This window comes from Eriocheir sinensis, chromosome 62 (assembly GCF_024679095.1).
Source record: "Eriocheir sinensis breed Jianghai 21 chromosome 62, ASM2467909v1, whole genome shotgun sequence".
Taxonomy (NCBI): Eukaryota; Metazoa; Arthropoda; class Malacostraca; order Decapoda; family Varunidae; genus Eriocheir; species Eriocheir sinensis.
The window spans coordinates 8,460,207-8,488,178 of NC_066570.1; the positions used below are offsets into that span (position 1 = coordinate 8,460,207).

The 27,972-nt window shown below is 46.5% G+C and overlaps 1 protein-coding gene across 3 annotated transcripts in view; it reads right to left on the reverse strand.

The window, feature by feature from the left end:
- Positions 1-9,387, reverse strand: part of LOC126986747 (inactive rhomboid protein 1-like) — a 30,920-nt gene extending 21,533 nt beyond the window's left edge. The window contains exons 1-4 of one of the 3 annotated variants that reach the window (XM_050843126.1): positions 9,200-9,387; positions 6,271-6,570; positions 3,413-3,596; positions 1,960-2,085 (exon numbers count right to left, since the gene is read on the reverse strand). In XM_050843126.1, coding sequence (XP_050699083.1) covers positions 1,960-2,085; positions 3,413-3,596; positions 6,271-6,570; positions 9,200-9,240 — 651 coding nt within the window. In that variant the 5' untranslated portion in view covers positions 9,241-9,387. Of the gene's footprint in view, positions 1-1,959; positions 2,086-3,412; positions 3,597-6,270; positions 6,571-7,716; positions 7,880-9,199 lie in introns of those variants that run through there. The other 2 variants (XM_050843125.1, XM_050843124.1) reach the window with 2 other exon arrangements.
- Between the last annotated feature and the right edge of the window lie 18,585 nt (positions 9,388-27,972).

The window sequence follows — 27,972 nt, forward strand, 5'->3', positions numbered from 1 at the left end:
ACGACCCTTGACAAACATAATTTTATTGACTGGTTTTGTGGTTCACCGAAAAATGTGCTCACTACAGTTTTAAAATACTGAATTTTATCTGCTTAACCATTCAGACAGCCAAATACGGAACAAACGGCATTCCATATTTTAAGGAAAGGATGGCAAGTTTGCAACCCTAGGGCGTCATCTGGGGATATATGGCTGTCTTGAATGACCTCCCCATTCTTGAGACTGTTTTTCACCTCCCTCCTGTAATCCACCAGAGCGCTCTATTATGTTCACATGACTGAATGAACCAACACTATTTCTCATTGTGTCATTCATCAAGGACAACATGCATTAATGTAGTCACATTTACAGGATCTACAGTTCATTAGGAGTATTTTAGTACTAGCTACTTAGCGTCATTGCATGCAACGGGGTTTCTTAAAACGTCCTTTTTCTCCACAAAATATTGACAAAGGGCATCGTTTCACTTTCTTGTTTCTAACGATGACAATGATGTTTTCATACCGGGAAGTTCTTACTTATCTTACAGTGATGCTTTAAAATGGTATGTGGTGCAACAATAACACAACAGTAAACTTGTGACCTCTATATCCACCCCCCCTTGGCAGGGTTACCCATAGGAAGCTCAGGAAATGGCCATCGCTATAGGCCTATGAAGGTGTGGCCAGCAAGACAGTGGCCCTATTGAGTCCCGCTGCGGCTTGCGCAGGCCCCTCGATTCTTGCCAAAAATTGGGGGAATTCTTTAAAATCTGATGTGCCAGAACAAGAAACACAAGAATTCTGCATGATTTGGGGTTAATTCTTGCTCGTTCAAGGGTAATTCTTGACTGCTAGACAATGGCTCTAGTCTCAGTCCGCGTTGTAAACTCGTAGAAATAGCATCCGTGCGGTCGTGTCATTTTTTCAGCAATACAGAGTGTTTTCAGCACTAAAGTGTGAGTTCTTTGTGCTTTAACAATGTCCCCCAGAAAGATGAAAGAAGAAAACAAGAATGGTGGATACTATGCTCGCAACAGGAATGGGGGCGGGCCTCGGCGGCTTGTATGCCCTCCTGGACGTGAATGACTCCTGTTCACCCTCCATCTCATACGATACGTCAGGTTAGCTTCAGGTAGGTGGTCGAACGAAGTTCAGGTGCCTCGTGAATAGGGAAACTGGAGCTGCTAAACCCCGGGGTGAAGCCTACACCTAGTTCACACTTGTATTTCCTGTATATTCTGGTCATTTCTCTCTGCACATGATCCATTTGATAAACTTAATCACCTTCACTGGTATCCTGGTAACATATACTCCCAGGTCTTTCTCTGCCTCTGTGGTGCATGGAGGAGTGTTTCCCATGTGGTATTGGTATGCTGGATATCTCCTCCCAAGGTGCAAGACTTTACATTTTTCTTCATTGAATTGAAGCAGCAACTTATTGGTCCACTCCTGTAGCTTGGTGATGTCTTCTTGTAGGAAATCTGCAGCCAAGGGGTTAAAACCTTTTCCGCTTGTCTCAAACACTGCCTGCACTGATTCTTTATATTTTTCTTTACCAAATTTCACTGGTACTCTAATTCCAAAAACTATTTCAATAAAATCATCAGGCTGATGCCTATGGTACATCACTGCCAATTCACTAACATTTCCCTTGACCTGCTGACCTCTGACACCAAATTCGTCATTGTTGGTGCTCCCATGTGCGTGTGTGTGTATATATATGAGAGAGAGAGAGAGAGAGAGAGAGAGAGAGAGAGAGAGAGAGAGAGAGAGAGAGAGAGAGAGAGAGAGAGAGAGAGAGAGAGAGAGAGAGAGAGAGAGAGAGAGAGAGAGAGAGAGAGAGAGAGAGAGAGAGAGAGAGAGAGAGAGAGAGAGAGAGAGAGAGACAAAAGAAAGAGGATAAAAAAACAAGAAAGAAGGAATAAAATGACAAAAGGTAACCAGAGAGAGAGAGAGAGAGAGAGAGAGAGAGACTCACCGAAACCACAAAGGAGAGGCCATCCCAGGTCATCTTGGCGACGGAGTCCTTCCCGGGGTGAGGCAGCTGAGGCCACGTTGCCGCATCCACTGAGTCCGACAAACCTCCGCCCAATCCCTCCTGAAGCTGGGAAAAAGGATGTGTTAGGTGCCTAACCTCTCATGGTATGCAGCAGAGATTGCATTAAGAAGGTGATTTCCCATAAAAATAGTTACCGCGCACAAAGGATTAATTAACCCGGTAGCAGCGGGGATCATGTTTCTTAATGGTCCCTCTAAGTGAGAAAAATGAGAAAAAATCACCCCTCACACAAGCCATTTCATAATATATATCAAAGCATTAGTCATCAGATTATGTATCATTTTTTTTTTTTTATATTATGGCACAAATTTGGCCTGTCGCTGCTACATGGTAAAGCCACAAATTTGGCCCGTCACTGCTACTGGGTTAAAGCTATAAGAGACAACAGCCAATCCCCTGGCCAAGACTGAGTTCTTAAGACATAAAATCCAGCAATATAGCTATCATCACCAAGTGCTGACTTTTCAGTCTCATGCTGAGTGTACAGGTGGCAGTCTTAGAGTGACAAATTATGTCCATTCTTTTCTCTGACTATTTAATTATTAGTAAAGTGAAGGCCATTTTACTGCCAGAATTGCTACCTCCATACACATCTTGCTTTGAACAAAAATTACTAGGTATATACTGGAATGGAGAGAATTTGTCAAGAGTAACTAATGATTGCCACTGGCTTCTGTGAGTTATGCTGAGAAGGTTATTTTACTTGAATCTAATTGAATAAACACTAAATTAATCTTTAACTGGATTTTATAGTAGCTAATAGTGATTTCTCATCATATGGCTGCAGGGAGATATGATACTGTGACTAAGACAGACTTTCTAACTCATGAATAATGGGAATAAGATGATGAGCCCAAATTTCTTGAGATTAATGATGTCTTGCAAAAAACAATATTCCCATTAGCTTCCTTGATATCTATCGTTCATCTAATAGCTTTTTCATTCTATAGACTAAGAGGCTCTCATTAAAAGGTAAAGTTGGGAGCATGTGCTACAGCTGAATGTGGCGGCTGTGCTCATCTTCGTTCTGATGGCCCTTTGAGCCTGTGGTGGGAAAGAACCAGACACAGGGCCACTGAAACATCCAGGTTACCACAGTTTACCTTCCCCAGGTTTCCCCAGGTATCCATTAATTAAGTAGCCTGAAGGGATGATGAACAACTGGGTGAGCTGCATGCAGACTGCCCAGGCCGGGATTTGAACCAAGGCCAGCAGATTCGTAGTTATGGATGCTAACCAGTGCACTGTGGAGGTGCTTAGCTCAAATTAAGGATAACTTAAAATACTGAAAAGAGGGCAATGCAATGAATAAAAAGAAGAAAAACAAAAATGTGTGATAAGGAAAAGATGCCACCAGCAACCAGCATCTCACCTCTGATAAGGCATGGAAGTCACTGGTGAAAGACTGTGTGTGGTGGGTAGTGTTGGTCTGGTCCTTGAGCTGGCCATACTTGCGGCTGGCCAAACGTTTCCGCTTGTCTTGCCAGCGCTGTCTCTGATTATCTTCAGTGGACTCATCAAGTCCAAAGAACTCTCTGGTTTCTTTCTTCACATACCTGCAACACAGTAATTTTTAGTAACATATGTACCATTCATGTCATAATCAGCTTTAGTTCCCCTCATGAGAGACATGTGGGAAAATAATCCATATTCAGTGCACAGAAGTGTTTGTTGGTAAAAATTAAATCAAATGGCCGCCTCAACCGTTTCATGACTCATAGCAAGTCTGTTTAATCATTCCCATAAACAAAGTAATTATGTACTCCTTTCATCCTTCTTTTCAACCTCCCCAATTTAAAGAAGACAGTTCCTTGTTTCTCCTTTATCTGCACAACCAAATCATTTGAATCTTTCATTTTGACTGACTGACCCTAACATTTCACATTCCTATCTTTTTTCAGATAAGCCAGTTTCCAAAAACATTAATTTGCAATCTTATTCTGTCTTTAATAAGCTTAGGACACTATCAGAGAATATCAATAGTACTTATTGTACTGTCTGCCCTTTCAAATAATACTGATGTCCATTAGTAGATGCTACTTAATCCCCTTTCTTACAATTACTGTGATTTACACATTCCTTGTTGTCATTAGCTTACCATTCATTCCATTGTTTATATTACTTGTACAGACCATTCATATCTATCCACTCATACTTACTTATCTAAGAAAATGATGATAAGGTGCTGTTACCTCCATCTCTTTCATTCCATCATAGTAAATGCTAATTGCATTGTCTACTGCAATGGACTATCATAAATCTTTTAAAACCTTTAGAAATGAGTTTTCATCACATCCTTTCACACCAAGAATCTGAATTTACATAAACCTAAAATTACATCAAACTCATGTTATTCCTTGAATTTTTTTTACTACTAGCAGGCAAGGTTATCCCTATCATTGCATCTGTATCGCTGTTTTTTATTCTACCATCAGGAGAGTTTACATAGTGTGTGTGCTTCTACCACATACACTCCACTCTCATTCCTGCCTCATAAATACTTAAATTTTTCACCTTACATCAGCTGGTCTTTCCCTAACACAACAAACTTACCCAAACTTATAAAGTCTTTTCACTAGTCTAAAATGACTTTTCATTTTGTTACCCCAAATCACAAAGGAAATATTTTTTTATCTAATCAAACAGTACAAATCACACCTTTGCTCTTTTTTGTTAAATCTCACATTAACTGGTCTTCCCTAAATAACTCTAACCCTAGTCTGCCTGCTAAAAATTATGGACTAGTCATATTAAGGGGAGTATAGGGATGCCCACAATTTTGGCCCCATGGCTTTGATTTCCTAATAAGTTATATCTATGTATGTACTAATGATCACATGTAGGTTTCACAAGATGTGGTTCATTACATTTTGTCAAAGAAGTAAAAAAAAGTTTCAGAGCCTGTAATTTTTAGTCAACTGACATGAAACAAAACAAAACATAGAAAGCTATAAGAAATGTTAATGGTTTGTACTGATGAAAAGCTTGAGTATTATTTCTGATAAATGAAAATAAATCTTTCATTTTCCACAAGTCAGATTTCATAGGCATAATTTTCTTATTTTAAATCTGAAATTTTCTACAATGCAAAGAAAATAACTTTTTTACTGCTCTTTCATGTGACACCACAAAATGCCATTGCATTTATAGTTAAGGCTGAGAAGGAAATGAAAGCAAAAAATCCACTTTTCCAGACAGCAGCTGTCAAAGATTTTTTTCATATTCCGTGGTGTGCCACTTGTATCTGCTTGATATGAAACTTTCACATGTAATTGCCTGTGCCTTCTTCATATCAGAGAGTTGCATAAGGCATCTAGTCTCTTCTTTGAAAAGGTACGTACTATTCACTCAAGGGTGAGGGTATCCAGGGGAGTCTCCTCCCCGTCACCAGATTTCATGGAACTCTTTCCAAATAAAAAAAAGAGCCGATAAGATGCTCTAGCAGTCTACCTTAACCCTTAAAGCATGGGTGTCAGCATTAGTCGACAGCTGGTGCCTGGCCTCAAACTGTGGGTGTTGACAATAGTCGACAAGGCATTTTTTTAAATTAGCGGGCTGTCAAATTTAATTTATTTGTGCTGAAGTAGAGTAAGCATGTTGTTTTCTTTCAAACAATACCCAATCATGCTCCCTTGACTAATTATTGGTCAGTGTACGCCTTGCACTAGCTTTGAGATGTCGGCTAGACATCCCACCTCTTCTCACCCTTCCAGTGAATTTCATTCACAAGATGGGGGCCCTTTGACCTCAACACCCATCAAGGGCATCAGGAAGGCACAGAAGTTAAGTTTTTTTGGGGTGTGTTTCACATAATCCATATAAAAGTTATGTTTTTATTACTAAATCATAGAAGGGAAGTCCACTAGGGGTGGAAAACTGTCTATAATAATGTTTTCAGTGATCCTATTCAATATTCCGTACTGGTTCTGCCAATTGTCATATAGTCTTCAAATTAATGTCAAAGGACAGTTAAGGGTAAGTACTTTACAATGATGCTTCATTCAGTCACATGAGATAAGTAGGAGTGAAGGTATAAAAGGTTGAAGTGAGGTATGTTTTTGCCTGAATATGCCCGCGTGGGAAGACAGGCACGGCAAAACAAGTCCGCGCTTTAAGGGTTAAAGAGTAAAGGTTTCACTCACTCAAACATTGAACATCACACCACTGTTCTCTCAAATACCAAAGGAGTGACTGGTTGGTTACAAAGGATCTGGCCATAGGAGTACTCACGCTTTGACCTGCTCCTTCCGGGACAGGCTTCTGGAGAGGGGGGGTTGCTTGGGGGTGGTGGAGGTGGCGGTGGTAGTGGTGGTGGTGGTGGTGGAGGTGGTCATGGTGTTGGGGGCTGAGGCGCTTGGTATGCTCTGGGGGTGGGCCTGTGGGGCAAACTGATGCTGATGGGGTGGAGGGTGGGCCTGGGGCTGCCCATGCTGTCTGGTGACAGCTGCAGAGGAGAGGGAAGGGCCTAGGGTGGTTGTTGGAGCACTGACAGTTCGCTGGCCATCCGCCCGGCCAGTTGGGACCATCCGTCTGTAAAAAATAAGGAATGGTTAGTGACGTCGGCTTAAAAGTATAACTACTCACACACTGATATCTTAATGTTCTCCAAATTCAAAGTGAAAATATGGGACTTGTAAAATTAATTAATTCATCCAACACAACAAAGAGAGGGTGTCAGAAAACTTTGCACAAACAGATTCAAGATTCAAGAATTCAGCTACTTATTGAAAACAAATGTACATCTTAATTGTGACTGTTCTTTCTCAGTTGTATCACATGCTTCTCCTCAAAAGGACTGCAGAGAGAATGGAGACAATCATCATTATCACCAACTCATCACTTGCATTCTTTAGTTTCATTCTTGCACTCACATATATCTGTTCACCACATCTACCAACCTTTCCTCAGGTTGCCCCTCTCTACTTTCCTTACTGACATCACTGATGTGGATTCTTTTCAAAACAGCAGTCCTTTGAGTATCTAAATAAGGCCATACAAACCTCAGCTTACTTTGGTTGTCATGTCAATTTTGTATTCCATACTTCTCTCCGTTTCTAATTCTAGAACATGTCTACCTGTTCCTCACCTACCCCCTAAAAATGGTTAGACATAATGACATAGAAGGGTTTTCTTCACATTGCTTGAAGAGTTTGTAATATAGCAAATAAGTAATTAACATCTCCCCTCCCACACAGATTCTAGCATGTATATACTGCAATATTCTGAGTAGAATAAAAAACAGATCTTATCACTTTATCATTATCAATAACTTCACCACCAAGATAAGAGGAGTAACAGCTGATTTAACACCAACAAAACTTTTATACAAAGCTATTCTCAATATTGATTTATTTATCAATGAATCAATTTATTGGCATTTACACATATATAAATTTAAATTGGTGACCAAAATTTAATGTTCCTGCCATACACTAAAGATGGTGCTCTGTGCAAGTTCTTTCATTAGCTTGGCATCATCTTCAATTATGTTCATGAGGGTAGATATCTAAATAATTTTGGCATTTTCAAGTAGTCTACTTCAGAAATATTCCTGCTGCTACATAAATCAATATCTAGTACTACCACACCTTGAAGGCACATCTACATGGTGTCTACAATTTGCACAACTACCATACCTCTTTCCACTGAACACAAACCAACCCCAAAACCAGTCACCTGTCAGTAATTAACATTTGGAACAGCTTGCAGGATTCTGTTGTTTCTGTCATCTCGGTGAATTCCTTCAAGCACCAGCTGGACAAGCATCTTGGTCAGACCTTATACGAGTTTGATTAATTTGCCACGTGGTTTGGCTGTTCTTTTGGATGTTTTGTTTGGTTTGTTGTTATTGACTAAGTATTGAAAATTAGTAGTTGTCCGTGCCATCTCGCTATGTCATATTAGCCAACCATCTGACCATCTTAATGAAAATCATCAGCTGCAGTTTTGGTTGGAGACATCGCACAGTTTTCTGGATGGGGGTGGCCCCCATCCAGGTAAGAAATCAATTTCCTATATATGGTACATTCCTAACACTACAATGTCAAATGCTTATAAAATCTTTGGGTAAACACTGGGATTAGGTCTTTCCTCAATTTCCTGCAGTAACTTAAATACATAATTTGATCAATTTAACAATAACCAAATTAGCTTTACAGCCTCCAAATAAGTCACTTGTTCACACCATATAAAGTTATCTTTAATTCTTTATTCTACCAAATAAAGAAACCTAACTATTATATAGACTATACTCACTATAGAGTAACCTAACTTTGGTATTATTTCTGAACTACGTCTGTCTCACGACGAACAAAATCTTTGTTCTATGTGAAGTACTTTGTGCACGTACAACACACTGCTGAACTGCTTTTCATTGCAAATTACTCATTTGGAAGGGATTATTTTTTTGTTTATCACATTTTGGCAGCGAGGCACAGGTCAGTTTAGGTAAGGTTGGATTTAGTGGTTAGGTTAGATTAGTTTTTACCTGTTTATAAAAAAAATACATGTGATACACTTCTTGCCGTGCCATTGGTTGCCATTACTAGCGGTCAGCCATTGAGGTGATGGTGGGTGTAATTCTACAATTTAACTAACTTTACCAAGTATTGTCAACATCTGCAATATTATCAGATCTGACTTGAAGTAGCTCACCTAGCCCTCCCTCCCCCTCCAGGAGTGTGTGTATTTGCCTGGTTGTTGCGTGTTATGCACCTGCACGGTGCCCTGCACCTTACTTGTCAAGATCAAGATATACAGGAGGAGAGCTGCACTCATGGGGTCATGCCCCCTCACCTCACTACAAACAAGTTTACCTTTAAGTTCATTAATAGTTTTGGTTTGAATCATTTGTGTGTGTGTGTGTGTGTGTGTGTGTGTGTGTGTGTGTGTGTGTCCGCGCGAGGGGTGTGTGTGTGGGGGGGGGGGGAGGGGGGCGGTGCTACCCTCGCCCAACATCAGCCGCTCCGACAGGTGGGTGGGCGCCGCGCCAGCAGCCCCTCGCCCCTCCCCGCCTAGGAACGTTTACCCCGGGGGACCTGGGCCTCAGCTGCATACCCCTGCCCCGGCCGTCACCTGTAGCCGCCACAAACTAATAATAGCTCGCTGGCTGTGTGGGTCACCCTGTTTTTCAGCCTGTCCTCGGCTGCCCTCCACTCACCCTTCTCCGACCTCTTCCAGGGGCACGTCGGGGCTCTCCATCCTGCCTGGCCGTGTAGCTACTCAGCCAGTCAAGGGAGCTGTGCACTGTGCACCCCTCCTCAGCGGCACACAGCTCAGCATCCCAGTGCACGGCTCAGCGACGCTCGCAGCCCCCCTCGCACTGCGTCACTGCCGCGGCAGCAAAACAAACACTGCGCCGCGATGACACTTGACGAGATTTCAGCCTCAGCCATTGTTAAGGGGATGCCATTGTGGTTTATCTCCTGTAACTAAACCATAAACGCACCTTTTTTCGACGACGAAGGTGGTGGTACTCATTGTCATGAAGTGTTAATTCACTGTGGAGGTAAATCAAGGCAAGTATGTATAGAGGTAAATAGCATAGGCTCGTTGGCTTTCAATCACACGTAATGCCGCACGGAAACTTGTAAAGCGGCCTCTCGCCTCATGTTATGCTACCGATGACTGAAAATAAGTCTCTGTCCACCTGTCACGGTTTACAAATAACACTCTTATTACGAATCTCCGAGCCTAGGTTCAAAGCCTGCTGGGCTGAGCAGTCGGCGCGCAGCGTACCCAGCTGTTCATTCTTCCTTTCGGGATGGTCGATAAACATGGGTACATGGGGAAACCTGGGGAGGGTAACCTGTGGTAACCCGCATGTTAAACTGGCCCTGTGTCCGGATAAGGGTTCCCTCCCACCACAGGCTCAATAAAGGGCCAACGGGGCGGAGATAAGCACCGCCGCGACGCTTAATTTTAGCTATAGCGTATGTTCCCAACTTTACCTTTTCTTTACCCACGCTTATGATTAGGAAGCTCTTTCTTTAGGATGCCTGGGACTGTATAATGAAAACCAAGAACAATGCAGTCATCTGTGGATGTGAAATGCAGCCATAAAAACAACCAGCAATTCCTTTCGTTCAGCGAAGGAAATACAGGCCACCCTCAAGACGCAGTGGTCGTATTCTGTATGCAAATTCACCCATCTCGAAGGGTAAAAACACGCCTGCAAGTTTATATGGGCGGCGACTGGGGGGGCAACACGAGACGGCTGCAGGAGAAGTCCGAGTTTACGACGAGAGAAGGCGTTGGGCTCGGCAAGTTTCAGGTGTAGTGTGTTGTGGATGATATTTGGTTTCCTCGCGGCCCTGAGTCAGCCTCCTGTTGCCGAGTGGGCAGGCGGGCTGGGAGGGCGGGTTGAATGCGTGAGTGACGTCTTGGGAGAGAATATAGGAAGATGTTACAGTTAGGAAATAATATGAAGCGACAAACCAATCTAAGTTTTTGTTAGGCGTAACACTGAAATCGGTGACTGCACGTTACACTGGCAACCCAAGGAGCGATAATGTCCAATGACAGACTTTTGGTCTGACGGGGTCAGGGGGATCAAAGGGCCAGACCAACCTAAGGGATCATGTTGCGGAACATGGACACTTGTGGCGGTGAATGATGAATGGCACCCACAAAGAGGAAAATAATAGGCTACAGCCGAAAGATATATATCAAGTTGATCAGATGGGGTCAGGAATCTACTCAAGGGATATAGAGTGACAGACCACCTTAAGTGATTATGTCGAGTAAAATTGGCATCGGTGGCAGCGAAGGAAGAACTCCAACACAATGAGTGGAAACTAAGCAAAATAATGCATATTTGGTCAGGTGGGGCCGGGAAGCGTTTGACGGTTGTAAAGTGAGCACAATGTATTTTAATGTGTTATGCGTACGAAATACTTTATGCGCTCGAAATGATAAGTATCAAAATTGACGTTCAAAAAGTGAACAGAGCTTATATTCTTCCGATCTAGGGGGAAGATAACGCAATGCACTGCGTTTAGCGAATCAAGGAGAGTACTACTGCGTCGCTGAATACGAGAGAGAGAGAGAGAGAGAGAGAGAGAGAGAGAGAGAGAGAGAGAGAGAGAGAGAGAGCGGATGTGTGTGCATATTTTTTTCAATCCTCTTTTCTCTTTCATATCTCACCTCCTTAGTCAGTACTGCGCACCGAGGGCGAGGCATTGCTAACTGGCGGGGAGGAGGATGGAGGCGAATGTGATAGGGTGAAAATCCTGAGTAACGAAGAAAAGCTGAAGATAAGCTAAGGAAGATGGGTGAGACTATTGGCCGGACACACACACACACAACCATATCGTGATCAGGCCGTGATTAATTACCCACAGAGTCAAGCGATTGCCTTTCTTGGTTTGTAATGTCTGGTAAGAGCAAGACAACGCCAAAATAGTTGTCAAATAAATCATATACTTCCATCATCAATATTACTTCTTTCACCGTTTTATTCTCTCATTCCTTATTGAGTGTAGGTAGGAATAACCCCTCACAAATTACTCCTTAAATGACACCCCTCAAAACAGTCTGGGTAAGAGAGCGACCTAGGAGTCTTAGAGAGCTCTGACCTCCGTCCTAGAGCTCCATGAATTCAGTCTAACAATCGTGCAAAGAGGATACTGGACTTCATTTCAAGGAACGTAAGCAATAGGAGCGCTTAAGTCATTATCAAGCTTCACTGAGCACTAGTTATACCTCATCTTGATTATGCTGTTCAGTTCTGGTCACCCTACTATAGAATGTATATCAAGATGTTAGAATATGTACAGAGGAGGATGACAAAAATGATTCAAGGGGTGAAAAACTTACAGTATGAGGACAGACTGAATAATTTAAATCTGTATTCTCTAGAAAGGCGAAGGTTACGACATGACTTGACCGAAGTTTATAAATGGATGAAGGACTTTAAACAGGGGTTGTTGATAGGGTTTTGGTTGTAAAAGAGCCAGGTAGGATACGTGGCAACGGTTCAGACTGGTTCAGATTTAATAAAGACAAGAAAAAATTGGTTTAACAATAGAGTTGTGGATGAGTGTGACAGGCTTGACAGTCATGTTCTGAATGTCAGTACCATGTACACTCAAAAAGAGGTTGGATAAATTCATGGATAGTGAGTTAATGTGGGGTTAGGCTTACAGGAGCTGCCTTAGTCAAGCGGCCTTTTGCAGACTCCTCGTTCTTATGCACTATCAGCAAGACCTGACGGCTGGTGGGGAGAGGTTCCTGGGTCCCGTGGCGATCGACAGTCACACACACATGAACATAATATTGAGACTATTCAGTTATGAGGTGATTTAGTACTGAACGAGAAGATGCCCCTCCCAGGGGTGGCCCTGAACGCTGAAAGGCCCCCGAACACCACACACGCTGCACCCTCATACACTCTGCCTGCATACCCTCCCCTGTCATCAGGTCCACAGCACCCTCACCCGCAGCTCGCTCCCCGACAGGCCACCTAATAGCGGCACACATACGGAAGCCTACCACTGTCCTTTCTTAGTTCCCGCAACCCTAATACTCCCGCAGTGTGTCCCTACTATACTTACTGCAGGGGTTCCAGTATGGGTTCTCGTGGCAGTGGTTGGAGGCGAAGGGCAGGGGTGGGGGGGGCTGGAGGGGGTGGGGGACAAGGAGATGGGCATCACGACGTCGGCATCCCCAAGAGGCCATATCTTGTTGAGTCTGTTCCTCATGGTGATGTAAAGCTTGGTGACGCAGCCATCACGCCCTCCTCGACGCGGTGCCCCAAACCTCGCCTTGGCTCCTCCATCACCCCTTCGGCAACCATCGCCTATTTGAATCCATACGTTTCTCCAACAGCGAAACGAGGTATTTGCGAGGGGACATTCTTTTCCCTCCTCAGAATCACCCAGTCCGGACACGAACACTCGCTACCCGCTGAAAGCGTCTGCTACATACTGGGCGGCGGGCACAGCGGGACGCGGCTGAAGGAGGATGTTCCTTGTACATATCGTGTGATGGGGCCTCTCGCTCCTGCACCATCGTGAGGACCAGCCACACACACACACACACACACACACACACACACACACACACACACACACATACACACACAGTCACTTTCTTTCATGGGTATTAGTGGAATGCAGACACGACTGGTGGTGGAGGTAGTGGAGGTGGTGGTATAGTGGTGGTGTCCTGAAGTCGACACACGAAGCATGACTCTAAGCTTCAGTCTCCTTTGAAACGTCTCTTTCTCCATAGCTACGACTTTTCCCCCTTATGTTACATGCCCGGTGCTTGTGTATATATCGAGGCTGATTTCCCTGCCTGTGGTTTGCGAGGCGTGTATTAATTTTGATGAATAAAATTATACCTGAGCGTGATTCTTTTTAATTTTATTTAACAAAAAAAAATGTATGATAACATATGAATATAGACGTTTGTAGATGAGAAAACATTAGGCAATGGTGTGTCTGTGTGTGTGTGTGTGTGTGTGTGTGTGAGAGAGAGAGAGAGAGAGAGAGAGAGAGAGAGAGAGAGAGAGAGAGAGAGAGAGAGAGAGAGAGAGAGAGAGAGAGAGAGAGAGAGAGAGAGAGAGAGAGAGAGAGAGAGATAGAGAGAGAGAGGCCGCTGGACCCAGGTCGATCCCAAGACCTTTGAAAACATTAAAGACGACCATCTGAGAGTAAGGTGCCGCCCCACCACCCCCTGCCCAGCCTGGCCTGCCCCGCACCCTCCATGACCTCCCCGACACCCTGCCCGCCCAGCACCGTACCCTGCCTGGCCCACACTCTTCCTGTGCCACGTGCCTCACACCCCGTTTGGACATCCCTGGACCCGGACCAAGGAAACTAAAGTACTACATACCACTATCTCCTCTAATATAGGCCCAGTTTTACAGTCCAATACAGGAAGTTTGTGAGCTCCCCAACCAAACACAAAATACGACTATAATTCCTTGTTTGGCGTTGATAAAGAAACGAGGAAATTTTAGGAAACCACACATCAGGAAATCTCTTTATTAGTACCTGGTATTGAGTGGAAATAACGTATCATTGAGGAGAATATAGTTTGGTTTGGGCGCTTACAATGACCCGGTGTTGGACTGTGGAACTGGACCTATATATAGCGTCTTCCATTTAGCGTAACCTGTTTTTGGGTCGTGATCTGTAGAGTCCCTTATAGAGTCCCGACTACCTAAGATTTGGACGCCATTATTGGGCCTGTTTTCGCCGTGCTTTTCAAACGCTAGCACACGCTCTCGTGGTGAAAACAGGACCAATAATGGTGTCCAAATCTTAGGTTGTCGGGACTCTATCTATCAAGGGACTCTACAGATTACGACCCAGAAACAGGTTATGCTAAATGGAAGAGGCTAATAGTCGCCTTGACTCGGACTGTACCGAACCACGCATTGCCTGTACCGAACCCTGCCTTGCCTGCCCCAGTCTTTGTATGGCCTGCCTCACACCCTGCCTGGACAGTCTCACTCCAAACATGGCCTGCCCCACACCCTTCCTAGCCAGCTCCACGTCCTTCCTGGCATTTTCCACGCTTTCCTGGCCTTCCTTATAACCTGCCCGCCCTGCCCCGCATCTTGCCTGTCCTGAGCCAAGCGCATCCCGGCCTGCAACACAACTAGCCCTGCACTCTGTTTAGCTTACCCAACACCCTATCGACCTGCTCCACACCCTGCCTGGCATGAACTAAACCCTGAACTACCAACCCACACCCTCCCCGACCTGCCCTACACCTTGCCTGGTCTGCCCTACACCCTATCCAGCCTACCCCACACAACATCCTGTCTTAAACACTCTCGCTGCTGATGAAGCTCAGAGATACAAAGACTGTCTGACTCAAGGTCGCAGGAAGTAATTGATCTAACGCATTCAACTTTAGACTGACTCAGCCACGAACAGATGGCAGTGTGTGTGTGTGTGTGTGTGTAAGAGAGAGAGAGAGAGAGAGAGAGAGCGAGAGCGAGAGAGAGAGGATAACTTGGTGGTCACTTGAAACTTGGTTCAAACTTGGAGAACTTGGCTGAGGACGACTTCTCGTTTTTTTTCTCTTCTTTCGTTTTCCTTTTCTTTTTTATATTTTTCTTCTTTTTCTTCTATTAAATTTATTTTTGAGAGTGATTATCACCACCGCACAGTGATGATATAGGCGATGTAATTATCACTGTGGTATTATCAGATGTGACGGTGTTATCACTGTATGGATATGGATTAAGCGGTTAGAGGGTGGGTATTGAAGGGAGAGAAGGGAGGGAGGTCATCAGAGGGCAGTGAAGGGAGAGAAGGGAGGGAGGTGATCAGAGGGCAGTGAAGGGGGAGTAAGGAGGGAGGTGATCAGAGGGCAGTGAAGGGGGAGTAAGGAGGGAGGTGATCAGAGGGCAGTGAAGGGGAGTAAGGAGGGAGGTGATCAGAGGGCAGTGAAGGGAGTAAGGAGGAGGTGATCAGAGGGCAGTGAAGGGGAGTAAGGAGGGAGGTGATCAGAGGGCAGTGATGGGGAGGAGGGAGGGGCTCAGTGGGCAGTGAAGGGGGAGTAGGGTGGGAGGTGATCAGAGGGCAGTGAAGGGGAGTAAGGTGGGAGGTGATCAGAGGGCAGTGAAGGGGAGTAAGGAGGGAGGTGATCAGAGGGCAGTGAAGGGGAGTAGGGAGGAGGTGATCAGAGGGCAGTGAAGGGAGTAAGGAGGGAGGTGATCAGAGGGCAGTGATGGGGAGGGAGGAGGTGATCAGAGGGCAGTGAAGGGAGTAAGGAGGGAGGTGATCAGAGGGCAGTGAAGGGGAGTAAGGAGGGAGGTGATCAGAGGGCAGTGAAGGGGAGTAAGGAGGGAGGTGATCAGAGGGCAGTGAAGGGGGAGTAAGGAGGGAGGTGATCAGAGGGCAGTGAAGGGGAGTAAGGAGGGAGGTGATCAGAGGGCAGTGATGGGTAGAAAGTAGGGTGGTGATCAGAGGGCAGTGATGGGGAGTAAGGAGGGAGGTGATCAGAGGGCAGTGAAGGGGAGTAAGGAGGGAGGTGATCAGAGGGCAGTGAAGGGGAGTAAGGAGGGAGGTGATCAGAGGGCAGTGATGGGGGAGTAAGGAGGGGGGTGATCAGAGGGCAGTGAAGGGGAGTAAGGAGGAGGTGATCAGAGGGCAGTGAAGGGAGTAAGGAGGGAGGTGATCAGAGGGCAGTGAAGGGGAGTAAGGAGGAGGTGATCAGAGGGCAGTGAAGGGGAGTAAGGAGGAGGTGATCAGGGCAGTGATGGGGAGTAAGGAGGGGGTGATCAGAGGGCAGTGAAGGGAGTAAGGAGGAGGTGATCAGAGGGCAGTGAAGGGAGGGAGGAGGTGATCAGAGGGCAGTGATGGGGAGTAAGGAGGGGGTGATCAGAGGGCAGTGATGGGGAGTAAGGAGGAGGTGATCAGAGGGCAGTGAAGGGAGTAAGGAGGGTGGTGATCAGAGGGCAGTGAAGGGGAGTAAGGAGGAGGTGATCAGAGGGCAGTGATGGGGAGTAAGGAGGGAGGTGATCAGAGGGCAGTGAAGGGAGAGTAAGGAGGAGGTGATCAGAGGGCAGTGAAGGGGAGTAAGGAGGGGGTGATCAGAGGGCAGTGATGGGGAGTAAGGAGGAGGTGATCAGAGGGCAGTGAAGGGAGTAAGGAGGTGATCAGAGGGCAGTGAAGGGAGTAAGGAGGTGATCAGAGGGCAGTGATGGGGAGTAAGGAGGGAGGTGATCAGAGGGCAGTGATGGGGGAGTAAGGAGGGAGGTGATCAGAGGGCAGTGAAGGGGAGTAAGGAGGGAGGTGATCAGAGGGCAGTGAAGGGGAGTAAGGAGGGAGGTGATCAGAGGGCAGTGATGGGGGAGTAAGGAGGGAGGTGATCAGAGGGCAGTGAAGGGGGAGTAAGGAGGGAGGTGATCAGAGGGCAGTGAAGGGGGAGTAAGGAGGGAGGTGATCAGCGGGCAGTGAAGGGGGAGTAAGGAGGGAGGTGATCCGCGGGCAGTGAAGGGGGGTCAGGAGGGAGGTGATCAGAGGGCAGTGAAGGGGAGTAAGGAGGGAGGTGATCAGAGGGCAGTGAAGGGGAGTAAGGAGGGAGGTGATCAGAGGGCAGTGAAGGGGAGTAAGGAGGGAGGTGATCAGAGGGCAGTGAAGGGAGAGTAAGGAGGGAGGTGATCAGAGGGCAGTGAAGGGGAGTAAGGAGGGAGGTGTAAGAGGCAACAGTCACCGCAGACATCACACACCAGTGAACTTTTTCAGCTTATCAAGGCGCAGGCTAAGAGGTGACCTTATAGAAGTGTTTAAAATGTTCAAGGGATTCGACAATGTTAATGTTCATGATTAGTTTACAGTCTCTTAATCAAGCGTAACAAGAAACAATGGATACAAAATAACGAGGAAGCGTTTCAACTCAAATGAATCAAAACACTTCTTCTTTAACCGTGTCATCAATGTATGGAATGGTCTGCCTCAAAACGTCGTCGAAAGCGAAACTATTTGCCCGTTAAAAAACCGACTAGACAAATATTTGGAAGCTAACCCGAACATCCGTTATTTTGCTCCGGTCTAACAGAAAGTAGTGTTAGCTTAGTCGTCGTGTATGATCTTCCTTCTATCCATATAAAATTCCATTGTAGTTTTTCTATACTACATGGTATTCTTCCTTTTCATGCCAGCCTCGGCTGGAGGGACTGGTGGGAGGGGAGGAGCCTTCACCTTTGCTGTCCTGTATCTCTGACTCGTAGATTAGAGTAGATTGTAGCAACAAACAGCCGTGTTGGGACCAAGAGGTCTGTTGCTGTTTGCTTTTCCTTTGTACTTCCTTTGTACTTCCTCCTCCTCCTCCTTGACCTTGACTGATCACTTGTGTTTCCCTCCCACAGAAAATTGTTCGCTTGAAGACTGTCGCCGCGGCCGGGCTCGTTATCGCGCAGGCTTGTGGATGAGTGGCGCGCGGCTGCTCCACATCCCACGTTGTAATTATCCTTCATCGCCGCTAATAACTACGATGCGGGTGCTCACTACACTACTGTCGTGATATAACTGAGGCGAGTTCTGTTCTATCTGGAATTCGTATTTGGTTTCTTGACTGGCGGAGACATGGAGGCGAGACATGGAGACATTATACCTCCAAGGGCGAAGGCGATGACGATGGAAGGACTCAAGGTGAAGCAAGAGTTCCTAAAGTGTCTGTAGGGAACTATTTGTTTTACAAGACAAAGGCGTGGGTGTGGTAAGTCATTAAGTGAGTTCTAATGAAGTATATTTTAGGTGACCAGGAGATAGCACCCCTCCTCACCTGCCTCAGCCACGGCGGGAACATAGGGAGCACGGCACGGCTGGTGTGAACTGTAGGAAGCAGCAGGATCATCATCATCATCATCATCATCATCATCATCATCATCATCGTCATCACAATCAGCAACAGCGGCAGCAGCGAAAGCAGCTGGTACACAGACACAGCTGGACCAGCCCAGTGAGATAAACTCACGACTTTCGTGAAATTACTTCTGGGAAACGTGGATTTCGTGGCCGCCGCTGCGCCGCTGCCCAACATCCGCTTTAAATTATTCAGGTAAGAGAGATCTCGCAGCGGCCGTCGCAGCCCCTCTCCAGTTGCCTGGGGAGAACATTCAATGCCGACAACTTCACAACCACCTGCTCAAATTATGACTCGATATATTTACATTTGGTCTGGAGTACTGGCGCTGCGGGGAGGAGGCGGGGCAGCGGAGCAGCTGTTCCGGCACGAGGATGAGGTTGTTTTGGCTTCCTGGGTTACATCTATACACGACTTCTCGAGTCCATTGACGCTGCAAAGAAGCTCAGTATTTCGAGACACTTGTATCAACACAATAAAAATGCTACAAGAAACCGCACGAAAATATTTCCCCAAAATCCTCGCACGTGATGTGTGCCACTGACAATTCTCAACTTATTACATTTTTACTCCTTTTTCGACTTACGACTTTATGGATTTGATAAAACTCTCCCTCCCTCAGCGAGTCAGGCCCTAACAAAAGGGCTGCGAGGTACACACACACACACACACACACACACACACACACACACACACACAAACGACTTTTCCAATATTTCCGCGCCTTCATCCTTTGAGCTTTTCGTGTTGCCTCTCCAGCTAAGAAAATGACAGTAAAAAGAAAGAGAAGGCCATTACTTGGGCGATCCATACTACATAAGGGTTCCCAGACACGCCACTAGGCTGGTAGACGTATTTTCTTTCTTTCTCCCTTTCTCAGCGTAAGGGTTGGCGCCGCGCAGGGATGACTGGCGGGCGGAGGGTGGATGGGCGGGAGGGGAAGCGGGCGGCTTGGCGGGCGGCTAGGTGGGTGGAGAATGGGTGAGAATGATGATGGGTGGATAGGTGGGTGAGTTCGCGGATGGTTGAGATAGATGGGTAGATACTAGATGGGTAGATACTAGATAGGTAGATAGATATGGAGAGAGAGAGAGAGAGAGAGAGAGAGAGAGAGAGAGAGAGAGAGAGAGAGAGAGAGAGAGAGAGAGAGAGAGAGAGAGAGAGAGAGAGAGAGAGAGAGAGAGAGAGAGAGAGAGAGAGAGAGAGAGAGAGAGAGAGAGAGAGTGCAGATATACAGTTTGTCACTATCGTCGCCACTGAGCCATGGAGGTGTTCATACTGTCCTATCACGTAATTTAGGACAATGCTAAATTTGTAATATATAATAGCAGTAACAACACTACAACAGTAATAATAGTAATAATAATTATATGAATTTTCTAAAGGCTATTTCTTATGATGGTGGACTAGACGGCTGGTAGGCTGCGTGACGCCGACGGGGTGTCACCGTGTATCGTATGGAAACACCACAGTCTTTACTAACTAAAAAAAATATATTGACTTCAGTAAAGTTTGCTATGTAATATCAGTCATAAAAGTATTCTGATACTTTTCAATATATTTCCTTCTATAATAACAAATAGAACACCATTTATTCTCTTACCCCGCGAAGTCAACACTTTCTCGACCCCATCCGCTCTCTCTCGAGGTAGTGTTAATCAATCCCAACCCCCGGGGACGCTTAAAACTGCGGGTCACAGCCAAGGAAAAGGGAAGGGAAGGGAACGAGAATGGGGGAGATTAATACTACGGCCGTGAGTCCCAGTGTAGTCTGGCTCCCACCTCTGCCCAGTTATCCACATCGCGTCCGTTCGAACCCTCGGACAACTGAAGCAGGATCCGAAGCGGTGCTTTTGCGGAGGTGAAACGTGCGCGAATTAAATAAGCAGTCTTCCCCTTACATCCAGTGACATGATATATCGCATTCAAAATAACAAAACACAAAATTAACTGTAGACAACATGCACCATAGCAAATGATCCTTGTAATGTTCGTGCAGGATACCCGGGCAGCACAGGAAAAAGAAAAAAAAGATCCAAATTTTAGTAAATACACGATTTGTTTAGAGTAGCCAGCGGCATGACGTTGTCCAGATGACCCAAGACGCCTGGTTCTCGGGTGTCGTCCTTCTCCGACGAGCCAACACGAGGGGCAAGGAAACACGAAGAGGAGTGAGTAGGAGTAGGAGAGAGGGAGGAGGAGGAGGAGGAGAATATGGAGGAGGAGGAGGAGAAGGAGGAGGAGGAGAAAATGTGAAAACAGAAGAACAGGTAACATGAGGCATACTGGCTTATAACGCGGCTGCTGCTTAAGTAATTTAATTAATCAGTTCGTCTGGCAAGTCAGTGACCTACGGAAGAGATTAAAGCACCAGGAGGAGGAGGAGGAGGAGGAGGAGACGTGTGTGTGTGTGTGTGTGTGTGTGTGTGTGTGTGTGTGTGTGTGTGTGTGTGTGTGTGTGTGTGTGTGTGTGCGCCCTCATTCTTCTGTGATATTTTACGGACGTTCTTCAAGGTCATCCACAACCCCCCCCCCACCACCACCACCACTCATGCATTCCTCTCCACCACGACCACCATGCATCAGTCACCACCACCACCACCACCACCAAAACATCACCACCATCACCAGCACCCATTCATTCCATACTTCTTTTCTCCCTCTTTCCTTTAACCACCACCACCCTCACCACCACCACCACCACTACCACCACCACCACCACCACCACCACCACCATCACCACTACCATCACCACCACCACCATCACTACCACCACCACTACCACCAACACCACCAAAACAACACCACCATCGCCAGCAACCATACTCCTTTTCTCCCTCTTTCCTTCCTTCCACCACCACCACCAGCAACAGCGCAGCCTTCCTCTCCCTCCCCTTTAAGAGGTACCAAACACAGGTAAGCAGGAGGCGGGGAAACAGAGAGCAACACCCCGTCCCTTTACCTCTGCCACACCTTCGCGTCCTTCGCTACGCCGTCGGCACAATTTGAGATAAGCTAATTACCGCAAGGGGGCGTGCTAATGACAGGCGCGGGGAGGCCGGAAACGCGGAGGAAAACCTGTGATCATATGTAACTCAGGTGAGGCGAGGTGAGGCAAAAGGTGAGTGTCCCGTGTGTGTGTGTGTGTGAGAGAGAGAGAGAGAGAGAGAGAGAGAGAGAGAGAGAGAGAGAGAGAGAGAGAGAGAGAGAGAGAGAGAGAGAGAGAGAGAGAGAGAGAGAGAGAGAGAGAGAGAGAGAGAGAGAGAGAGAGAGAGAGAGAGAGAGAGAGAGAGAGAGAGAGAGAGAGGTGGGCATGATATGAGATTATGAAGAGATTGGCGGGTGACCAAAAATATGACAGAGGGAAGGAAGGAAGGAAGGAAGGAAGGAAGGGAGAGAAGACGAGAGGAAGGAAGGAAGGAAAGGAAGGAAGGAAGAAAGGAGGGAAAGAAGGAAGGAAGGTAGGAAGGAAGGAAGAAAGGGAGAGAAGGCGAGAGGAAGGAAGGAAGGAAGGAAGGAAGGAAGGAAGGAAAGAAGGAAGGAAGAGAGAAGGCGAGAGGAAGGAAGGAAGGGAGAGAAGGTGAGAGGAAGGAAGGAAGGAAGAGAGAACGAAAGGAAGGAAGGAAGGAAGGAAGGGAGAACTAAAGGAAGGAAGGAAGGAAGGAAGAGAGAACGAAAGGAAGGAAGGAAGGAAGGAAGGAAGGAAGGAAGGAAGGAAGAGAGAAGGCGAGAGGAAGGAAGGAAGGGAGAGAAGGTGAGAGGAAGGAAGGAAGGAAGGAAGGAAAGGATGGAAGGAAGAAAGGAGGGAAAGAAGGAAGGAAGAGAGAAGGCGAGAGGAAGTAAGGAAGGGAGAGAAGGTGAGATGAAGGAAGGAAGGAAGGAAGGAAAGGAAGGAAGGAAGAAAGGAGGGAAAGAAGGAAGGAAGAGAGAAGGCGAGAGGAAGGAAGGAAGGGAGAGAAGGTGAGAGGAAGGAAGGAAGGAAGGAAGGAAGGAAAGAAGGAAGGAAAAAGGAGGGAAAGAAGGAAGGAAGAGAGAAGGCGAGAGGAAGGAAGGAAGTGAGAGAAGGAGAGGAAGGAAGGAAGGAAGGTAGGAGGAAAGGAAGGAAAAAGGAAAGAGGAGACAGGAGAAAGTGTAGGAGAAAAAGAAATACACGGTGAAATAAGAGGAAAGATCAGAACGCGAGACAAGAGGAAAAAGAAGAGGAAGAAGAGGAAGGAAGTGTAGAGGGAAAAAGGAAAGAGGAGACAGGAGAAAGTGGAGGAGAAAGAGAAATACACGGTGGAAAAAAAGAGGAAAGATCAGAACGCGAGACAAGAGGAAAAAGAAGAGGAGGAAGAGGAAGGAAGTGTAGAAGGAAAAGGGAAAAGAGAATTAGAATAAGAGGAAACAGGACAACGTAGAGAAGAAGAAGAAGAAGAAGAAGAAGAAGAAACAAGAGGAAAGATGAGAACGACAGACAAGAGGAAAAAAAAAGAGGAGGAAGAGGAAGGAAGAGGAGAAGGAAATGGCGAATAGAATAAGAGGGAAGAGGAGGAATGAGGAGGAGGAGGAGTAGGAGGAGAAGGGTATGAATAAAAGAAGAAAGAGGAGGAAGGAGGAGAGGGAGAGATGAGGAGAATAAGATGAAATAAGAGGAAGAAGAGGAAGAGGAGAAAAAGGAGAAATGAAGAAGAAGAGGTAGGAAGAAGGAGAACAGGAGACGAGGTGAAGGAAAGAGGAATGAAGAGGAAGAGGAAGCAGAGGAGTAGAAGCAGAAAACAAGAGGAACAAGAGACGAGGTGAAGGAAAGAGGAATTAAGAGGAAGAGGAAGCAGAGGAGTAGAAGCAGAAAAACAAGGAGAACAAGATGAAATAGGAGGAGGAGGAGGAGGAGGACGAGAAGAACGAGGGAAAGAGGATGAAAAAAAAGAAGATATAAGAGGAAGAGGAGGAGGAGGAAGAGGACGTGGAGGAGAAGAACGAGGGAAAGAAGATGAAAAAAAAGAAGATATAAGAGGAGGAGGAGGAGGAGGAGGAGGAGGAGGAGGAAGAGAAGGCATAGGCGAAAGACAAGAGGAAGAGAAGAAACAAGAGGAGGAGGAGGAGGAGGAAGCAGAAGAGAAAGCAAAGGCGAAAGACAAGAGGAAGAAGAATAAGAAACAAGAGGCAGAGGAGGGAGGACAGGAAGAGGAAGAGGAGGGAGGACAGGAAGAGGAGGGAGCACAGAATGAGGGCGCGGAGGCGAGGCGGCGGCGGCGGCCAATCAAAGTGCAGATTGGATTTGTTGGCGGAGATGATTGGTGGGCCCGGTGCGCTGCCTCGATGATGGAGTTGTGTGATTAACTGTTTGTCGCAGGAGCTATGGCGAGGGGGGGGGGGTGAAGGGGGGGAGGGGGAAGGAGGGAGGATTGGGGACTGAACGGAAGGGGAGGAACGAGGTAAGAATGGGGAGGAAGGGTGAGGGACGGGGTGAGGAAGGGGAGAAAGAGTGAGGGAAGGGGAGGGAAAAGGTAAGAATGGGGAGGAAGGGTGAGGGAAAGGGGGAGACGGGGTGAGGATGGGGAGGTAGGGTGCATGGTGGGGTGAAGGGGACGGATGGGGAGTAGGGGTGGGGAAGGGGAGGGACAGGATGGAACGCTGGGGGAGGATGAAGATAAGCGATAAGATAAGGGAGATAAAAGGTACATATTCCATCACTGTCGGGGCCCTAACCTAACCTAACCTTACCTAGTCCAATCAAACCTAACCTAACCTAACCTAACCTAGCCTAACCTAACCTAACCTAGCCTAACCTAACCTAACCTAACCTAACCAAACCTAACCTAACCTAACCTAGCCTAACCAAACCTAACCTAACCTAACCTAACCTAGCCTAACCTAACCTAGCCTAACCTAACCTAACCTAGCCTAACCTAACCTAACCAAACCTAACCTAACCTAACCTAGCCTAACCAAACCTAACCTAACCTAACCTAACCTAACCTAACCTAACCTAACCAAACCTAGCCTAACCTAACCTAACCTAACCTAACCTAACCTAACCAAACCTAACCTAACCTAACCTAACCTAACCTAACCTAACCAAACCTAACCTAACCTAACCTAACCTAACCTAACCTAACCTAACCTAAATTATAAGGACGGTATTATAAAACAGTCTCGCTTCTCACATCAACTATTTCCAAAGGTCAAAGAGGGGGTTAGTCGGGTTCTAATGAGTGTTTCTTTAGGCTCAATCTACAGTGGAAGGGTCAAACTACCACCGGGGTCATAAAACTACTCCCGGAAATGACCTTAACTCAAACGAAAGCCTTGTCGAATATGTGAACTCGAGCGACGAAATGTTTTCAAATACGACCTCTCACACGCCTCCGCCTCCCACACACACTATTTCCAGAGATCGAAAAGGAGATCAGTTGGGTTGTAATAAGTGCTTTTAACGTTCGTGGTAGAGAAAAAACGGCCAAAATACTACCAGGGTCATAAAACTACCGCTGCAAATGCCCCAAACTCCTGCGAAAGTCTTATCAAATGTGAATGAGTCAGTCTTGAAATATTTAAGAATTTGACCCTCACACACACACACACACACACACACACACACACACACACACACACACACACACACACACACACACACACACACACATACACACACACACTTGATAAGGCCTTCGTAGAGGTTGTGGGTATTGCATGGGTAGTTTTTGTGAGCTTAGTGATAGTTTTGACGAGGCTTCTGCGCCATGGACGTCGTTTCAACTCACGAGAACCCTTTCCTTTCCTTTCCTTTCCTTTGCTGTGAGAGGCGAATGTGTCTAAGAATACGAACAAAGAATGGGAACGCTTGTGAGGGGGATGATGGGTAGAGTTAGGTAAGGGAGGATACGATGGGGAATGGATGGAGGTCACGGGGAGAGGAGGAGGAGGCGGGGTGGTTGGGGAGAGACAGGAGGGGACGAGAGGGAAAAGAGAGGGTCGCAGGGGAGGGGGAGGGGAAGAGAGGAAAGTGAGGGCTTGTGGTTAGGGAGAAAAGGGAAGGGAAAGGATGTGAGGTGTGAGGAATGAACGTTGAAGGGAGGGAGGAAGGAAGGAAGGGAGGAAGGAAGAACAGAGAGAAGTGAAGAAAAGAAGGAATGTAGGAAGAACAGGAGTAAGAAGGAAGGAAGGAAGAGCAGAGGAAGGATGAGGAAGGAAGGAAGGAAGGAAGAACAGAGGAAGGATGAGGAAGGAAGGAAGAACAGAGGAAGGATGAAAGGAATGAATGAAGGAGGAATAGAGAAAAGAGGGTGAGAAGGAAGGAAGGAAGGAAGGAAGGAAGAACAGAGGAATGAATGAATGAATGAATGAATAATGAAAAAAAAACATAGGAAGAAAGGAAGGAAGGACTGAAGGAAGAACAGAGGAAGGAGAGTAGGAAGAGAGAAAGGAAGGAAGATAGAAAATAAGGAAGGAAATAATTGATGAAGGAAGGAAGATTGGTGACGGACACGGAAAGGAGAGAAAGAAGGAGAGAAAATGGATTGGGAAAGGAAGAAGATGGATGATGGGGAAGATGAGAGGAAAGAGGAGGAAGAGTAGGAGGGAGAAGTAGAAGAGGAGGAAGAAGAAAAGAAAGAGGAGAAGTAAGAATAAGCAGAAGAAGAAGAGGAGGATCAGCAGGGGGTCGGGGAGTAGAATGATTGGAAGGATGAATCGGCCGAGGATGAGAAGCAGGGAACGGACGGGACGCGGCGGGGGAGGCGAGGGGAGGGGAGCCACACAACACCTGTGCCGCGGCCCCGTGAACACACAGGTATTGATTGCATCCTCTCCCCCGTCAACAGCACCGAACAAGCGGCCGCCACGCCCTCCCTCCCTCCCTCCCTCCCTTGCTTCCTTTCCTTTAATTTAGTTTTCTTTTTTTTTCAATCCTTCAATCCCTCCTTCCCTTTCTTTTCTCTTCTAACACTTCCAATTCCTGTTTTCCCTCCCTGTCTTTCCTTCCCTTCCTCTCCTCCTCCTTCCATACCCTTCCTTTCCTTTCCCTTTTCTCCCTCTCTCCCTCCCTCCCTGCCCTCCCTTTCCTTTCCCTTCTCTGCTTTTCGTTTTCTCTCTCCCTTCTATACCTTTTCCAATCCCTATCCTCCTTACTTACCCTTCCTTTCCTCTCCCTTTTTCCCGTTCTCTCCTTCCCTCCCTTTCCTTTCTCTATTTTCAGCTCTCTCGTTCCTCTCTCCCTTCTACCTTTTCCAGTCCCTATCCTCCTTCCTTACCCTTCCTTTCCCTTCTTCTTTCTCTCCTTCCCTTCCTTTCCTTTCCCTTCTTCCTTCTCTCCTTCCCTTCCTTTCCTTTCTCTATTATCTGCTTTCCGTTTCCTCTTTCCCCTCTACCCTTTCCAATCCCTATCCTCCGTCCTTACCCTTCCTTTCTTCTCCCTTCTTCCCGTTCTCTCTCCCTCCCTCCCCTTCAGGTGCTTTATGACGAACACAAACATAATAAGCTCGGGAAACACCTTTGATCTCCCGTCCACTCCCGCACACCGGCCGCTGTTTTTCCTCTCCGCCCCGCCGACTCGCGCTCTCTCTCTTTGACATCGCTGAACACACACACAAGAAGGAATAGAAGGGAGGGAGCTTGGGGGTAGATCTCTCTCTCTCTCTCTCTCTCTCTCGTGGTATGCTAATTACTTCACCTGTCCAGTCTTGATTCGTACCTGTTCCCTACGTGTATCATTATTGTTACCTGAGAGAGAGAGAGAGAGAGAGAGAGAGAGAGAGAGAGAGAGAGAGAGAGAGAGAGAGAGAGAGAGAGAGAGAGAGAGAGAGAGAGAGAGAGAGAGAGAGAGAGAGAGAGAGAGAGAGAGAGAGGTTAATTACGAAAGAATCCCCGCGTCCCAAGATGGCGGCGGGACACTGAGCACCACCCAAAGAATGTCTCCTAATTGCTCTCACAAGTCCACTGAGTCTTATTTTTATTTCTTTTCTTTTTTATTTATTTTATTTTTGTTTCTTTTTTATTCCTCCCTTTTTTATTTCGCTGCCTTGATGTCTTCCTTTGTTTGGGGGGGGTATTTTTTTTTTATCTTTTTTCCCTCTTTCATTTTTTGTTTCTTTTTTTTTTTACGTTAATTAATTCATTTTTTTATTTTTATATTTTAGTCTTTTTTTTCGTTTGTTCTTCCTCTCTTTGTTTGTTTGTTTGTTTACTGATTTGTTTTTTTGTCTCATTCTTCGTTTCTTTCTTTCCTTCCTTCCTTCTTTCTTTCTTTTTTCTTCCCCCCCCCTCTCTCTCTCTCTCTCTCTCTCTCTCTCTCTCTCTCACCGCACGTTCAACAGTGATCGTTCTTCTCTCATTCCCCCGGGGGCAGCTCGCGGCCAGCTTACCACTGAGGCACAGGGAGCGGTACCCCCCCCCCCATGGTGCCTCGCCGCTGCCCCCTCCTCCCCTGCCTCTCCTTCCCCGAAATCCTCGAGGTGTGGCGCCCTTCACTAGGTCTGTAGAGGCCGATAAGACATAAGAGAGCGGTCAAGGGAAAATGAAATAGAAGACATATCCGCACACTCTGCCCTTGTATGAGGTATCCACACTGTGCCGAAGAATGATTTATATTTTGTTTTAGCCACTGACCGACTGGCCCTAGTA